The sequence below is a fragment of the Salmo trutta genome, chromosome 22 (genome assembly GCF_901001165.1).
Source record: "Salmo trutta chromosome 22, fSalTru1.1, whole genome shotgun sequence".
Classification (NCBI taxonomy): Eukaryota; Metazoa; Chordata; class Actinopteri; order Salmoniformes; family Salmonidae; genus Salmo; species Salmo trutta.
The window spans coordinates 34,628,090-34,644,058 of record NC_042978.1 but is presented as its reverse complement, the minus strand read 5'-3'; the positions used below and the strand labels follow the sequence as shown (position 1 = coordinate 34,644,058).

General features: G+C 43.5%; 1 protein-coding gene across 2 annotated transcripts in view; it reads right to left on the bottom strand.

Annotated features, from left to right (window-relative positions):
* LOC115158626 (rho GTPase-activating protein 39-like) overlaps positions 1–15,969 on the bottom strand; it is a 166,408-nt gene that overhangs the window by 33,234 nt on the left and 117,205 nt on the right. For both annotated transcript variants that reach the window (XM_029707795.1, XM_029707796.1), the window contains exon 2: positions 5,266–5,697. In XM_029707795.1, the coding sequence (XP_029563655.1) occupies positions 5,266–5,697 (432 nt within the window). The remainder of the gene's footprint in view (positions 1–5,265; positions 5,698–15,969) is intronic.

Genomic DNA, 15,969 nt, shown 5'->3' with positions numbered 1-15,969 from the left:
AGAAATAGGCTACTGGTTTCAATGGAATATGGAAGTCTTTATAAAATAATTAGCTGGACGTTTGGTTGGATTTTGACTAGGCTACTTTGAAGCAAAGTAAGACATGCCTCATAATATGTAGTAAAACGTTCAGGTTTCAAACTATTAAGTATATGTTTTAAGTTTTCAAAATGCAAATGGCCTCTAGCTCATTGCAAAGTGGTGTGTGACACGCTGAAGCCTGCCTACTGTTGCCAATATTCACTTGAATGGCGAATGAAAAGCACGCTTCATTTACCAGTAGAGAAATAAAAATAGTAGCTCTTTTTAATCGTGGGTATCAAAACTGTTTTTAACACGTGATTGCATTTAGAATTGTTACACAATGATTGGGCTTATAAAAGCACATGCTTCACTCCAGCAGAAACGAATGAGCTGTTTGAGAAGCTGTAGCAGCAGCTCTCGCGCTGTCTGGCAGATTTTCCACTCATAGACTCTGTATCTGTATACATACACACCAATTTAATTCCCCAAAATTATGCAAATTAACCTATAGACCAATAAGCATGACTGGTCAAATGTATTTACATCTACTGGTATTTCCAAATACAGCCGGCTATTACCGGCTAATGGAAATCCTGACACACACACACTACTGGGCAGACAGTGACATAGTGGGAAATAGGATGGCTCAAAGGCAATCTTTACTTCAGTAAATTCAGACTCTTCGTTTTTTGTCTTTCCTTCAAACGTCTCCTCATCTCTCTCTCTCTCTCTCTCTCTCTTTCTCCACGGTTACTAAATGGAATCGTTGTCTTTTTCTGTGGACCTCAAGGTCAATACCCACAATCCATCTTGGAGACAAACCACAGTGTTTTCGAAAAATAGCCGTCTACTTTTTTTAATTTTTTTAAAGTAGGCTTTTTTTCATATATTTAAAAATATCTATATTTTTTAACCTTTATTTAACTAAGGAAGTCAGTTAAGAACAAATTCTTATTTAAAATGACAGCCTACACCGGCCAAACCTGGACGACGCTGGGCCAATTGTGCGCTGCCCTATGGGACTCCCAATCAGGGCCGGTTGTGATACAGCCTGGATACGAATCAAGGTGTTTGTAGTGATGCCTCGAGCACTGAGATGCAGTGCCTGTCACGACCTGACCAGTATAGGGGTTATTTGTTATTGTAGTTTGGTCAGGACGTGGCAGGGGGTATTTGTTTTATATGGTTCGGGTTGTGTGTGTATGTAGAGGGGTGTTTGATTTATGTATTCCAGGGGTTTTTGGGCACTGTTCTATGTAAGTGTATTTCTATGTTCTGTCTAGTCTAGTCTATTTCTATGTTTAGTTTATTGGGGTTGGACCTTCAATTGGAAGCAGCTGGTTATCATTGCTTCAGATTGAAGGTCCTATAATTAGGAGTTTGTTTTCATGGGGTTTTGTGGGAGGTTGTTTGTTGCCTGCACGACTGATTGTTGGTTTTCTTGTTTTGTTCTTAAGTGTTCTAATAAAGTGAATATGAGCACTCAACCCGCTGCGCCTTGGTCCATCCAACACGACGACCGTTACAGTGCCTTAAACCGCTGCGCCACTCGGGAGCCCAAAAAAAGCTTACATTCGCAAGTCAGAAAAGTCTGTATAGTCTTCTCCCGCTAGAATTAACGATATGCATCTTCTAGGGATCTAGGACAGGCGCCTGCCAGTCACAAAGCGAGGGGTGACAGGGAAACTGCTGGTTTGTCAGTCTGCTGTCTGTCCCGCCTCTCGGTATCTGGTTTATTTTTGTATGCTGGGGTTGGCTGCAGCCCAATTTCCTTTCACAGAGGAGGGAGAGCATGATGCCTCTTCATTGTCTCCTGTGAGTGAATTTACACAAACCAGTACTAGAGAACAACTAGTACTGGACCACACACTGCCCAACACCACTGACATTACAGTTTTTTACGATTGCTTACACACTAAAATGTAACTTTTCCCACAATTAGCAAAACCTTACACTCAAGGAGCAAAACACAAGGCTAGATTTGCACAACTGTAAGCACATTGTCAGCCTCACACTATTTTCAAAACATTACACACAGTGATTTGCAAAACACTAAACACACTTGTATACATCAGACACAGAAGTATATCATGATGTCACTTCCTTGCAATTCCAAAGCACTGACTGTCAAATTACCACACCTATGAGCCAATCTGTTAAACACAGCCATCAGCTGCACAAACACATGATTGCTAAATTGTAGACACACCAATCAGGTTTAAGCACTATAAAAATGCAGCAGGTAGGTTCACCAGCCTTCAACCACAATGGAAGGAGTCAGAAGAAGAGTGAGGGTGAGAGGAGGAGCACACAGAGGAGGAGGAGAAGGAGGTTGAGGAAGAGGCAGAGGCCGAGCCAGAGGTCGAGGAAGACCTGAAGCAGGAGGAGAACGTGCACAAAGAAGAAGAGGACCAAACTTATCAAATGACATTCGTGCAACACTAGTGGACCATGTTGTGAACCACGGATTGACGCTGAGGGAGGCTGGACTGAGAGTTCAGCCAAATCTTAGCAGATATACAGTGGCATCTGTCATAAGGACTTTTCGACTGGAAAACAGGTAAAAGATCTGTCTACAGTTACAGTAATCAGCAGCTTATTGTATGCACCATATCAGCACTTGTGATACCCCTTCCTGTGACGTTGTACAGTAAGTTACATGTATTATTCTCTACATAGGATTGAGGGTCGGGAACGACAAGGAGGAAGGGGGCCCATATTCACGCAGGAACAAGAGAGAGCGAGAAAATAAACATGGTTTTGGTCAATAATGCTATAAGGCACAGAGAACTACAAGCCAACATTATCGGTGACCATGCCATTTTCAATAATGTCCATCAGGTCTCTCAGTCAACACTGGTGCGCATCCTGAAAAGACATCAGGTTCAAATGAAACAACTTTATCGAGTGCCTTTTGAGCGGAATTCAGAGAGGGTCAAACGGCTGTGGCATGAGTATGTGGAGGTTTGTATTGTTCACTTTAGCACTGTGATGTTGCATACTGCACACATGACTTTTTTACATTGACTGTATACTAGACCTGTCCTGAACTACACAATCTTGTCTTTCACTGTATTTCAGGGAGTTTTGCAGATGGATGCTGAGGAAATCCTGCATGAATTCATATATATTGACGAGGCAGGGTTCAACCTCACAAAAGCAAGAAGGAGAGGCAGAAATATCATTGGCCACAGGGCTATAATCAATGTCCCAGGGCAACGTGGGGGTAACATCACCCTTTGCGCTGCCATTTCACAGCATGGGGTTCTCCTCCGTCATGCCAAAATGGGCCCTTACAACACACCTCACATTCTCGCATTTTTGGACCGATTGCACCACATCGTCACAGCAGGTAATGAAATGCACCAGATGCAATACACTGTCATCTGGGACAATGTGTCATTCCACCACTCTGCTTTGGTCCAGAACTGGTTTCAACACCATCCACAGTTGACAGTACTATACCTTCCACCATACTCTCTGTTTCTAAACCCTATGGAAGAGTTTTTCTCTGCATGGCGGTGGAAGGTTTACGATCTCCAGCCCCAGGCTCAGGTACCCCTCATTCAGGCCATGGAGGACGCCTGTGACCAAGTCGACGCCACAGCTGTGCAAGGATGGATTCGACATTCAAGACGGTTCTTCCCGCGTTGTCTTGCTAATGAGGATATTGTTTGTGATGTTGATGAAATTCTCTGGCCAGATCCAGCTAGGCGAAGAGATAATGTATAGTATGTTTACTGTAGTATTTTCTGTACAATATTGTCAGTTTTTTTTCAGATTATTTTTTATGTTTGTTGTTGTTATTTACTGTAATTGTAACTTGTACTGGATACTGTCACGTCCTGACCAGTAAAGAGGTTATTTGTTATTGTAGTTTGGTCAGGACGTGGCAGGGGGTGTTTGTTTAATGTGTTTCGGGGTTTGTTGGGTATGTTCTATGTTAGTATATTTCTATGTTCTTTCTAGGTCTTCTATTTCTATGTGTAGTTTATTGGGTTGACCTTCAATTGGAGGCAGCTGTTCCTCGTTGCCTCTAATTGAAGGTCCTATTTAATAGGGGTGTTTTTTCTATGGGATTTGTGGGTAGTTGTTCCATGTGTATGTCTCACAGGACTGTTTTCTCGTCGTTGTTTTGTTTTAAGTGTTTGTTTTTCATCTTAATAAAGATGAGTATTCACATTCCCGCTGCGCCTTGGTCCCATCTTTACGACGAACGTGACAGATACAGTATTTTACGTTTGTCTGTTTGCTGAGCTAACAGTGTTATGCACACTACTGTAGTAGCATGAAAACTGGGACATGTTTTGTTGTGATTCTCCATGTTGACATGTTGACTGATTTGGGTATATGGAGAGAAATAAATGATATTTTCCTCAGTCTGCAGCATTGGTGTAGTGTTTGTATAGTTGCACTTTCTGTGTACTTCATTTACAGTAATCTAATCACTGACAATTAGACTTGCTAAAAGTGTTTTAGGTTAGCAACAGCAGTGTAACTGGTTCAAAAAGATTGAAGTCATATGAAATGTGTGTTTCGTATGGTAACAAAATATTGTTTTCATGAAGTCGTGTATAGTTTTGACAAGTGTTCCATTTAGCAAATGATCTGAAGTGTTGTGCTACTTTGGTGTAGGGTTGTGCTAATTGTGTGTAGTGTTTTGACAAACCGGGCCCTGTTTTCAAAAATGTGCTTAAACAATTGAAAAAACTGTAATGAACTCTGAAAACCATACAAAACCACTGAACACTAACTCTTAAGGGGACATACTGTGTGTGAGAGAGGGAGAGGAGAGCTGGTTTGTCAGCTCTGGCAAAGACAAGAGCAGAGAACACATTTTACAGGACACTGTGACCCCGGCCAAGCGATTTCACCAATCACAGAAGACTGCAGCAGATTACAGCTAATGAGCAAAAGACAGACTTGTTAGGGAGGGAGAAAGAGGTGAGTGAGAGAGAGATGGTCAAATAGAATGTCAGAGAACCTACAGGATTTGTGGTTGTGGTCATGGTTCTGTATAAGACTTAGATACCCCTCTGCCTCCTCTCTCTGGTCGAGTTAGAGTTAAGATTGTGGTCGGGTCATGGTCAGGGGAAGTGTAGTGTTTACAGTTACCTGTCTGCCTCCTCTGTTCCCCTGTTTCTCTGATGCGGTCAGTTCCTGGTCCAGTGTTTAGGGTTAGTGTTGTGGTAGTGTTAGGGTTATGGTTAGGGTTGTGGTCAGTGTAGTGTTTACAGTTACCTGTCTGCCTCCTCTCTGTTCCCCTGTTTCTCTGATGCGGTCAGTTCCTGGTCCAGTGAAGATGATGTGCTCCCCTCTCTACTGACCGCACTGCTCCTTCCCGGACTGTTATCAGCTGACGTCCGCCCCCCTCTTTCTCCCCCTGTCCCTCCCCCTCCCGGGCAGGGAACATCCGTATGCTGCTTCAGCGTCTGTAGCTTGGCGAGGGGGATGATGTCGCAGGCCTGCGGGCGGTGCCAGACGGTGCGTTGCGTGGAAGCGTTGTAGTAGTAGAAGCGGGAGGTGTTGGGGTCAAACAGCTCCCACCACTGGTTGTCCCCTGTCCTCTTGATACGTACCCCCTGAGGGGGGTCCCACACACACTCTCCGGTGAGGAGGTTGGCATACATGCGTTCCCGCGTGCGCGGCTCTATGATCTCCACCCACTCCAACCTGCAGAGGGGGACAGAGGAGAATAGACGAGATGAATACTACTGTACTATAGCATCATGACATGATAAAGGCACAGAAAGTTATTACTATTCTATTCTAATTCCTAATTCTATAGTGTAAAGCTTATATGAGCCTCTTTGCAAACATGACTTTGGCTTTGAGATTTGAGCTTCTCTGCAGCTGTGAATCTGCCTCTTCCTATCCTCTCCTGTGGAAGCCAGCTGCATGGGTCAGATGTGACAACAAGCTGCATTATCCAGGCCACACCACATAACACACAGACAACCTCAAATCAAATCACATTTTATTTGTCACATGCTCCGAATACAGCAGGTGTAGACATTACCATGAAATGCTTACTTACAAGCCCTTAACCAACAGTGCAGTTCAAGAAAGAGTTAAGAAAATATTTACTAAATAAACTAAAGTAAAAATTGTAAAATAAAAATAAAAAGTAACACAATAAAAATAATGAGGCTATATCCAAAGGGTACCGGTACGAGTCAATGTGCGTGGGTACAGGTTAGTCGAGGTAATTTGTACATGTAGGTAGGGGTAAAGTGACTATGCATAGATAATAAACAGCGAGTATCAGCAGTGTAAAAACAAACAAAGGGAGGGCGTGTCAATGTAAAAGTTTGGGTGTCCATTTGATTAATTGTTCAGCAGTCTTATGGCTTGGGGGTAGAAGCTGTTAATGAGCCTTTTGGTCCTAGACTTGGCACTCCAGTACCGCTTACCGTCCGGTAGCAGAGAGAACAGTCTATGACTTGGGTGGCTGGAGTCTTAGACAATTTTTTGGGCCTTCCTCTGACACTGCCTAGTATACATGTCCTGGACGCCAGGAAGCTTGGTTCCAGTGATGTACTGTGATGCACTACCCTCTGTAGTGCCACCCTACCTGACACCCTAGACCCACTCCAATTTGCTTATCGCCCCAATAGGTCCACAGACAACGCAATCACAATCACACTGCCCTAACCCATTTGGACAAGAGGAATATCTATGTAAGAATGCTGTTCATTGATTACAGCTCAGCATTTAACACCATAGTACCCTCCAAACTCGTCATTAAGCTCGAGACCCTGGGTTCTCGACCCTGCTCTGTGCAACTGGGTCCTGGACTTGTTGACGGGCCGCCCCCAGTGGTGAGGGTAGGAAACAACATCTCCACCCCGCTGATCCTCAACACTGGGGCCCCACAAGGGTGCGTTCTCAACCCTCTCCTGTACTCCCTGTTCATACATGACTGCGTGGCCATGCACGGCTCCAACTCAATCATCAAGTTTGCAGACGACACTACAGTGATAGCCTTGATTACCAACAATGATGAGACGGCCTACAGGGAGGAGGTGAAGGCACTCGGAGTGTGGTGTCAGGAAATTAACCTCACACTCAATGTCAACAAAACAAAGGAGATGATTGTGGACTTCAGGAAACAGTAGAGGGAGCACCTCTCTATCCACATCGACGGGAGAGTAGTGGAGAAGGTGGAAAGTTTTAAGTTCCTCGACGTACACATCACAGAAAACTGAAATGGTCCACCCACACAGACAGCGTGGTGAAGAAGGCGCAACCGCGCTTCTTCAACCTCGGGAGGCTGAAGAAATTTGGCTTGTCACCAAAAACACTCACAAACTTTTACAGATGCACAATCGAGAGCATCCTGTCGGGCTGTATCACCACCTGGTACGGCAACTGCACCGCCCTCAACCACAAGGCTCTCCAGAGGGTGGTGCGGTCTGTACAACGCATCACCAGGGGCAAACTACCTGCCCTCCAGGACACCTACAGCACCCGATGTCACAGGAAGGCCAAAACGATCATCAAGGACAACAACCACCCGAGCCACTGTCTGTTCATCCCACTATCATCCAGAAGGCGAGGTCAGCACAGGTGCATCAAAGCTGGGACCGAGAGACTGAAAAACAGCTTCTATCTCAAGGCCATCAGACTGTTAAACAGCCATCACTAACATTGAGTGGCTGCTGCCAACATACAGATTCAATCTCTAGCCACTTTAATAATTCATAATTGGATGTAATAAATGTATCACTAGCCACTTAAACAATACCACTTTATATAATGTTTACATACCCTACATTACTCATCTCATATGTATATACTGTACTCTATACCATCTACTGCATCTTGCCGATGCCATTCGGCCATCGCTCATCCATATATTTATATGTACATATTCTTAATCATTCCATTACACTTGTGTGTATAAGGTAGTTGTTGTGAAATTGTTAGATTACTTTTTAGATTACTGCACGGTCGGAACTAGAAGCACAAGCATTTCGCTACACTCACATTAACATCTGCTAACCATGTGTATGTGACCAACAAAATTTGATTTTGATTTGATTTTTACGGTCAGATGTTGAGCAGTTGCCATACCAGGCAGTGATGCAACTGGTCAGGATGCTCTCGATGGTGCAGCTATAGACCTTTTTTGAGGATCTGGGGACCCATGACAAATCTTTTCAGTCTTCTGAGGGGGAAAGGTGTTGTCGTGCCCTCTTCACGACTGTCTTGGTGTGTTTGGATCATGATAGTTTGTTGGTGATGTGGACACCAAGGAACTTGAAACTCTCGACCCGCTCCACTACAGCCCCATCGATGTTAATGGGGGTCTGTTCGGGCCGCCTTTTCCTGTAGTCCACGATCAGCTCCTTTGTCTTGCTCACATTCAGGAAGAGGTTGTTGTCCTGGCACCACACGGCCAGGTCTCCTCCCTATAGGCTGTCTCATCGCTGTTGGTGATCAGGCCTACCACTGTTGTGTCGTCAGCAAACTTAATGATGGTGTTGGAGTCGTGTTTGGCCACTCAGTCGTGGGTGAACAGGGAGTACAGGAGGGGAATAAGCACGCACACCTGGGGGCCCCCGTGTTGAGGATCAGCGTGGCAGATGTGTTGTTGCCTACTGTAACCACCTGTGGGTGGCCCATCAGGAAGTCCAGGATCCAGTTGCAGAGGGAGGTGTTTAGTCCCAGGGTCCTTAGCTTAGTGATGAGCTTCGTAGGCACTATGGTGTTGAACGCTGAGCTGTAGTCAATGAGCAACATTCTCACATAGGTGTTCCTTTGGTCCAGGTGGGAAAGGGCAGTGTGGAGTGCAATTGAGATTGCGTCATCTGTGGACCTGTTGGGGCGGTTTGTGAATTGGAATGGGTCCAGGGTTTCTGGGATAATGGAGCTGATGTGACCTGGGCTGGGCGTTGCAAAGAGCTGCTCACCACGGTGTCTGGGTGTGTGCGTGTGTATTTCTCAAATACAAAGACACACACCTTTTCTCTCTCTCTCTCTCTCCCTATCTCATCCTTTCACCTCCCCAACCCCCCCCCCCCCCCCCTCTCTCTCTCTCTCTCGCTCTCTCAGTCTAAGTCAGACATAGTATAATGTTATGAATGTGTAAAGCTATGAGAGGGCTGGCCCTCATCACTAGACTGCCTACTGCCTACCCAGGGTCCCATGCTGCTGTAGCTGTAGGAGTATAATGGATGATGGAGACATCACTCTGAGGCCCTCTACAGCCCTCCTCATCATTAAATACCCTATCCATCACAGCTTAGTCTGTCTCCACACACACACACACACACACACACACACACACACACACACACACACACACACACACACACACACACACACACACACACACACACACACACACACACACACAGCCACTCCCCATCCCGGCCACAGAGCCTCTGAGTACAGGTGTGTGTGTGACATCAGATGGCTGCTAGGCTGCTCCAGTATATCCAGCTCTCATCACAACAGCAGTACCACTCCTCTATGTTATGCTGTATGAGCCCAACACATCACAGCCTGTTGGACAAGGTGACTCAGCACAGTTACATACAATACAACCTTGGTTAGGAATTGGACATAGAGTAATATGTGCTAAATATACTATTCATACTATAGTCAACTCCTGATAAATGTTACTGTTTGGGACAGTTGTAAGTACACTTATATCAGGAGGAGCAAGTAGAAAGAAAGTATTTGAAATGGGATTGGAGAACTGCTATTACTAAATAATATTTTGCTGGTACAGCACAGGGCTCCAGGTTAGCATGGTAGCATTATCCTCCTATTCCCAGCAGTGTAGTTGATTACAGCCTACTGAGCCTGGTCTGCAAAGGGCTCCAGGTTAGCATGGTAGCATTATCCTCCTATTCCCAGCAGTGTAGTTGATTACAGCCTACTGAGCCTGGTCTGCAAAGGGCTGCAGGTTAGCATGGTAGCATTATCCTCCTATTCCCAGCAGTGTAGTTGATTACAGCCTACTGAGCCTGGTCTGCAAAGGGCTGCAGGTTAGCATGGTAGCATTATCCTCCTATTCCCAGCAGTGTAGTTGATTACAGCCTACTGAGCCTGGTCTGCAAAGGGCTGCAGGTTAGCATGGTAGCATTATCCTCCTATTCCCAGCAGTGTAGTTGATTACAGCCTACTGAGCCTGGTCTGCAAAGGGCTGCAGGTTAGCATGGTAGCATTATCCTCCTATTCCCAGCAGTGTAGTTGATTACAGCCTACTGAGCCTGGTCTGCAAAGGGCTGCAGGTTAGCATCATAGCCATTCCCTGCAGTAGGACCAGCATTTTTACTGCAGCTGTCACATTGACTCCCACAGGGAAGCCATTACTAAGATGGAAAGTGCTGAGATTACTCACACACACATACTCACATGCACGCACGCACGCACGCACACACACACACACACACACACACACACACACACACACACACACACACACACACACACACACACCTTTGATAACCGGCCTGATCTCTGACAGATGGAATGCAGCAGGAATACAGTAACAACATGACGCACAGAGAGAGATAGAGAGAGAAGAAAGGAGGAGGAGATAGATAGAAAGAAAGAATAGGTTTGATGTTTGTGGACGAAGAGGTTTGTGAACAAAGAGAGGGCAAAAAGACAGACAGACAGCTAAGTATAGGGCCTGCCATGCCAAATAATGTCCCACTTCCAAAAAGTCCCCCCCCCTGCGTCACAATGGGATTCGATGAGTTCTAGCTTGGCTCTATTTTACCTCATAGCAGTTGTGAAGGAAGGAGGCAGTTCTACTATTATTTCACCTCATAAGCGCTTGCCAGTCCGCACCATATTATTATATTATTACCTCAGAATTGCTCTCCAAGGATGGTATTTTTGACGGTGACAACCTGCTGACTACCTGCTGCTTTAGAGGACCGAAAAGACTGGAAAGAGAACACTCTTTCTTTACCATATATTTGTCTTTATATAAGAAAAGATTGTTAAATAGGAATAAATAATTTAAGTTTTTAGATTGACATTGCTAGCAACTGTACTTATTTACCTCAGCCTGCCCAGTCAGCTAGCCAGCTACAGTAGCTGGCTAGCTAGCCAGGTAACTAGCCAGTTTTATTTCGCTAATGTTAGCTAGCTAGCTATTGTGCCTGTTATTGTAGCTTTCTGTTTGTATGTAGCTTGCACTTCAATGGCATCCCTCGAGGAGATTTTCTTTAATCTTTCCAACCAGGCGAAGTACTATGAAGACACCACTGATCTCGACGAAAGGCGCAACATTCAGAGAAATTCACAATTCAGGGTAACGTTAAGCAGTTAACTTCTATTAGATAACTGGACGGATTTAGCTATGTACAACCATTTTTCAACAACTATTTTCCATCTAGCTAGTTGGTCATCTACATGTTGCTAGCAATACATATAGTTCAGTGGAGGCTGCTGAGTGGAGGATGGCTCATAATAATGTCTGGAATGGAGTAAATGGAATGGTATCAAACACGTGATTTCCATGTGGTTGATACTGTAACATTCCATTGACTCCATTCCAGACATTATTATGAGCCAATATTTTCTATTTTCTATAAAGGGGATGATGGACATCTTCAACCCACACTTCACCCATAATTGACTTAGTGTTTTTGTTTGTCTATTGCTATTTTTGTATAACACCTGATGTGGTGGATGTTGTGGATCCAGATCAGAACGCCTTCGAGGACCACCTTCAGCCTTGGACTGAGAAGGATGTGGAGGTTTTTGACCAGCTAAAAATGTTTGTCCACTGTTCATTTATTTTCTGGCCCTCCAACAGATATGTAAGAAATGTATTTGTAATATGAAATATAATTGCATTTATTCCTGTTTTCAATCAAGCTCAGACTGAACATGGACAAGGTGCAGGAGCAGGCGGCCATGTGCTACGACATCCAGGCGAATTACTTGGTTTGGAAGAAGGATGAAAGGAAGGCGAGACCTGGGAAACCTCGCTGCTCTTTCGCTCCTAGCTGGGGTCACCATCTGTTAAGGTGAATATAAAAAATCTCATATAATACATTTTTGCATTTGAACACAAAATAACCTGAAGCTAGTTTTAATTTCCCTACACTGATATTTTTCTCTGTCTTCCTAGGGTTACCTCGGTGGAAGCCAACAATCTTCTCCAGATGGAGCAGTTGAACGGTCGACCACTGAAAGCACTGACGCCCTAGAACCATCTCTCCAAATGACTTTAGGACCTTCGACTGTCCAAGCCCCCCAGGAGGTATCCCATTCACCAGAACCAGTGATTTTGGATCAGTCTGATTCTCTGTGCTCTCAGTCGGAGGGGGACCAGCTTGAGGTAGGCTATACCTTCCAAAAGTGTTGAAAAGTACATATCTCCCATTTATAACACTGCACTAATCCATCAACATTTCTCACAGTAAAGTGCAACCTGTGTGTTTGCTTGTTTACGTCTGTGTCTCCTACCCTGTTCCCTTATATCTGCTCCTGTTCTCCAGGACCTAGGGGTTCTGCCCAACACCCAGACGTCCTCCATTACTAACCACCCTCCAACTTTTCATTACATCATCTACAGCTACTGTTATTGTCATGTTGTCATTATCTACTAAGAAAGTTGTGTTGCTCTATCATATTGGGCACATAATATGTGAGATACACAGATGAACTAAAAACACTAGCACTGCAAACACTCAGAACAAAGAGAGCAGCAGTACCTGGACTTTGCAGTCTCCCTCTTCAAGTCCCCCTTCTGAGACTGGCTGCCTGTTGAGAACAAGTGACAGGCAGAACCTCCCACCCACACAGCAACTCCCTCCTCTATATTCCACACACCAGAATTCAGTATTTTAGTCTATGATTGCCATGTGAGTGTACAAAATATCTGTGAAAATAAATTAATGACACAACTGTACCAAAAAATATAAACGTTTATGTATTAAAATCTAAAATATTGCCAGGTTGGTTTTCACAGCTGTTTCACAAGGTGTTCATTGTTGTAAGTTGTAAGGTTTCCTTTAATGGTATTTATTTGTTCCACATTATACATTTTTGTATCCTAGGACCAACAATAGATACATATATATTCAACCACAAGGGTGTACTAATGAGCTATGCGACTTAGAAAAAAATGAATCATATTAGAGGACTACTGAAATGATTTTATTTCAGGTTCAAATGAAAACATGACATATTTTAGTTCTATGCTCTGTTTATGTTGTGTATTTCTTTGTGTTGGCCTGGTATGGCTCTCAATCAGGAACAGCTGTACATCGTTGTTGCTGATTGGGAGTCATACTTAGGTAGCCCTGTTTTCACATGTCCCTTGTGGGAAGTTGTTTTTGCATAGCTGTGTGTGTAGCCTGCAATACTGTGCGTTCGATCGTTTTCTTGTTTTGTTTTGTTTTGTTCAGTGTTCAAATAAAGTTAAGATGAGCACTCAACCCGCTGCGCCTTGGTCCATTACGTACGACGACCGTTACAGTCATTCTCATTGCAAGCAAGTCTAAGAAGTGATAGATCTGTTCTATGTGCAATAGTTATATGCTTCACATTCTTAAGTTTAGTTTTTGAGTCTACCAGCTTCAAACAGCTGAAAATACAATATTTTCGGTTAAGGTAAATATATTTCACAGCGGTTTAGATGGTACAATGACTGTCTACACTATACATTGCTTGTTTTGTCACGTACACTGAAATTAGGTGAACTATTACAATTTTAACAACCAGGAAATGGTGGAGTGATTTCTGCATAGTACACCTTTAATGTTCTCAGCATCACGGATTTTATAGGGCCCTAGATGTGTGTGTGTGTCTACGTGTGTGTGTGTTTGTGTATACTAGAGGTCGACCGATTAATCGGAATGGCCGATTAATTGGGGCCGATTTCAAGTTTTCATAACAATTGGAAATCGGTCTTTTTGGATGCCGATTTCGCCAATTTTTTTTTTTTTTTAGACCTTTATTTAACTAGGCAAGTCAGTTAAGAACACATTCTTATTTTCATTGACAGCCTAGGAATGATGGGTTAACTACCTTGTTCAGGGGCAGAACGACAGATTTTTACCTTGTCAGCTCGGTGATTCAATCTTGCAACCTTACGGTTAACTAGTCCAACGCTCTAACTACCTGCTTTACATTGCACTCCACGGGGAGCCTGCCTGTTACGCGAATGCAGTAAGAAGCCAAGGTAAGTTGCTAGCTAGCATTAAACTTATCTTATAAAAAACAATCAATCAATCATAATCACTAGTTAACTACACATGGTTGATGATATTACTAGTTTATCTAGCCTGTCCTGCGTTGCATATAATCACTTAGGTACACGTTGCTCCAACCATAAACATCAATGCCTTTCTTAAAATAAATACACAAGTATATATTTTTATACCTGCATATTTAGTTAATATTGCCTGCTAACGTGAATTTCTTTTAACTAGGGAAAATGTGTCACTTCTCTTGCAAACAGAGTCAGGGTATATGCAGCAGTTTGGGCCGCCTGGCTCGTTGTGAACTGTTAAGACTATTTCTTCATAACAAAGACAGCCGACTTCGCCAAACGGGGGATGATTTAACAAAAGCGCATTTGCGAAAAAAGCACAATCGTTGCACGACTGTACTTAATCATAAACATCAATGCCTTTCTTAAAATCAATACACAGAAGTATATATTTTTAAACCTGCATATTTAGCTAAAAGAAATCCAGGTTAGCAGGCAATATTAACCAGGTGAAATTGTGTCATTTTGCGTTCATTGCACGCAGGGTTAGGGTATATGCAACAGTTTGGGCCGCCTGGCTCGTTGCGAACTAATTTGCCAGAATTTTACGTAATTATGACATAACATTGAAGGTTGTGCAATGTAACAGGAATATTTAGACTTAGGGATGCCACCCGTTAGATAAAATACGGAACGGTTCCGTATTTCACTGACAGGAAAAACGTTTGTTTTCGAGATGATAGTTTCCGGATTCGACCATATTAATGACCTAAGGCTCGTATTTCTGTGTGTTATTATGTTATAATTAAGTCTATGATTTGATAGAGCAGTCTGACTGAGCGATGGTAGGCAGCAGCAGGCTCGTAAGCGTTCATTCAAACAGCACTTTCGTGCGTTTGCCAGCAGCCCTTCGCAATGCATTGCGCTGTTTATGACTTCAAGCCTGTCAACTCCCAAGATTAGGCTGGTGTAACCGATGTGAAATCATTTTACATTTACATTCTAGTCATTTAGCAGACGCTCTTATCCAGAGCGACTTACAGTAGTGAATGCATACATTTCATACATTTGTTTTTTTCCCCCCCCGCACTGGTCCCCCGTGGGAAACGAACCCACAACCCTGGCGTTGCAAACACCATGCTCTACCAACTGAGCCACACGGGACCAGAAAATGGCTAGCTAGTTAGCCGGGTGCGCGCTAATAGCGTTTCAAACGTCACTCGCTCTGAGACTTGGAGTAGTTTTTCCCCTTGCTCTACATGGGTAACGCTGCTTCGAGGGCGGCTGTTGTCGATGTGTTCCTGGTTCGAGCCCAGGTAGGAGCGAGGAGAGGGACGGAAGCTATACTGTTACACTGGCAATACTAAAGTGCCTATAAGAACATCCAATAGTCAAAGGTATATGAAATACAAATCGTATAGAGAGAAATAGTCCTATAATTCCTATAATAACTAAAACCTAAAACTTCTTACCTGGGAATATTGAAGACTCATGTTAAAAGGAACCACCAGCTTTCATATGTTCCCATGTTCTGAGCAAGGCACTTAAACATTAGCTTTTTTACATGGCACATATTGCACTTTTACTTTCTTCTCCAACACTTTGTTTTTGCATTATTTAAACCAAATTGAACATGTTTCATTATTTATTTGAGGCTAAATAGATTTTATTGATGTATTATATTAAGTTAAAATAAGTGTTCATTCAGTATTGTTGTAATTGTCATTATTACACAAAAATATATATATATATAA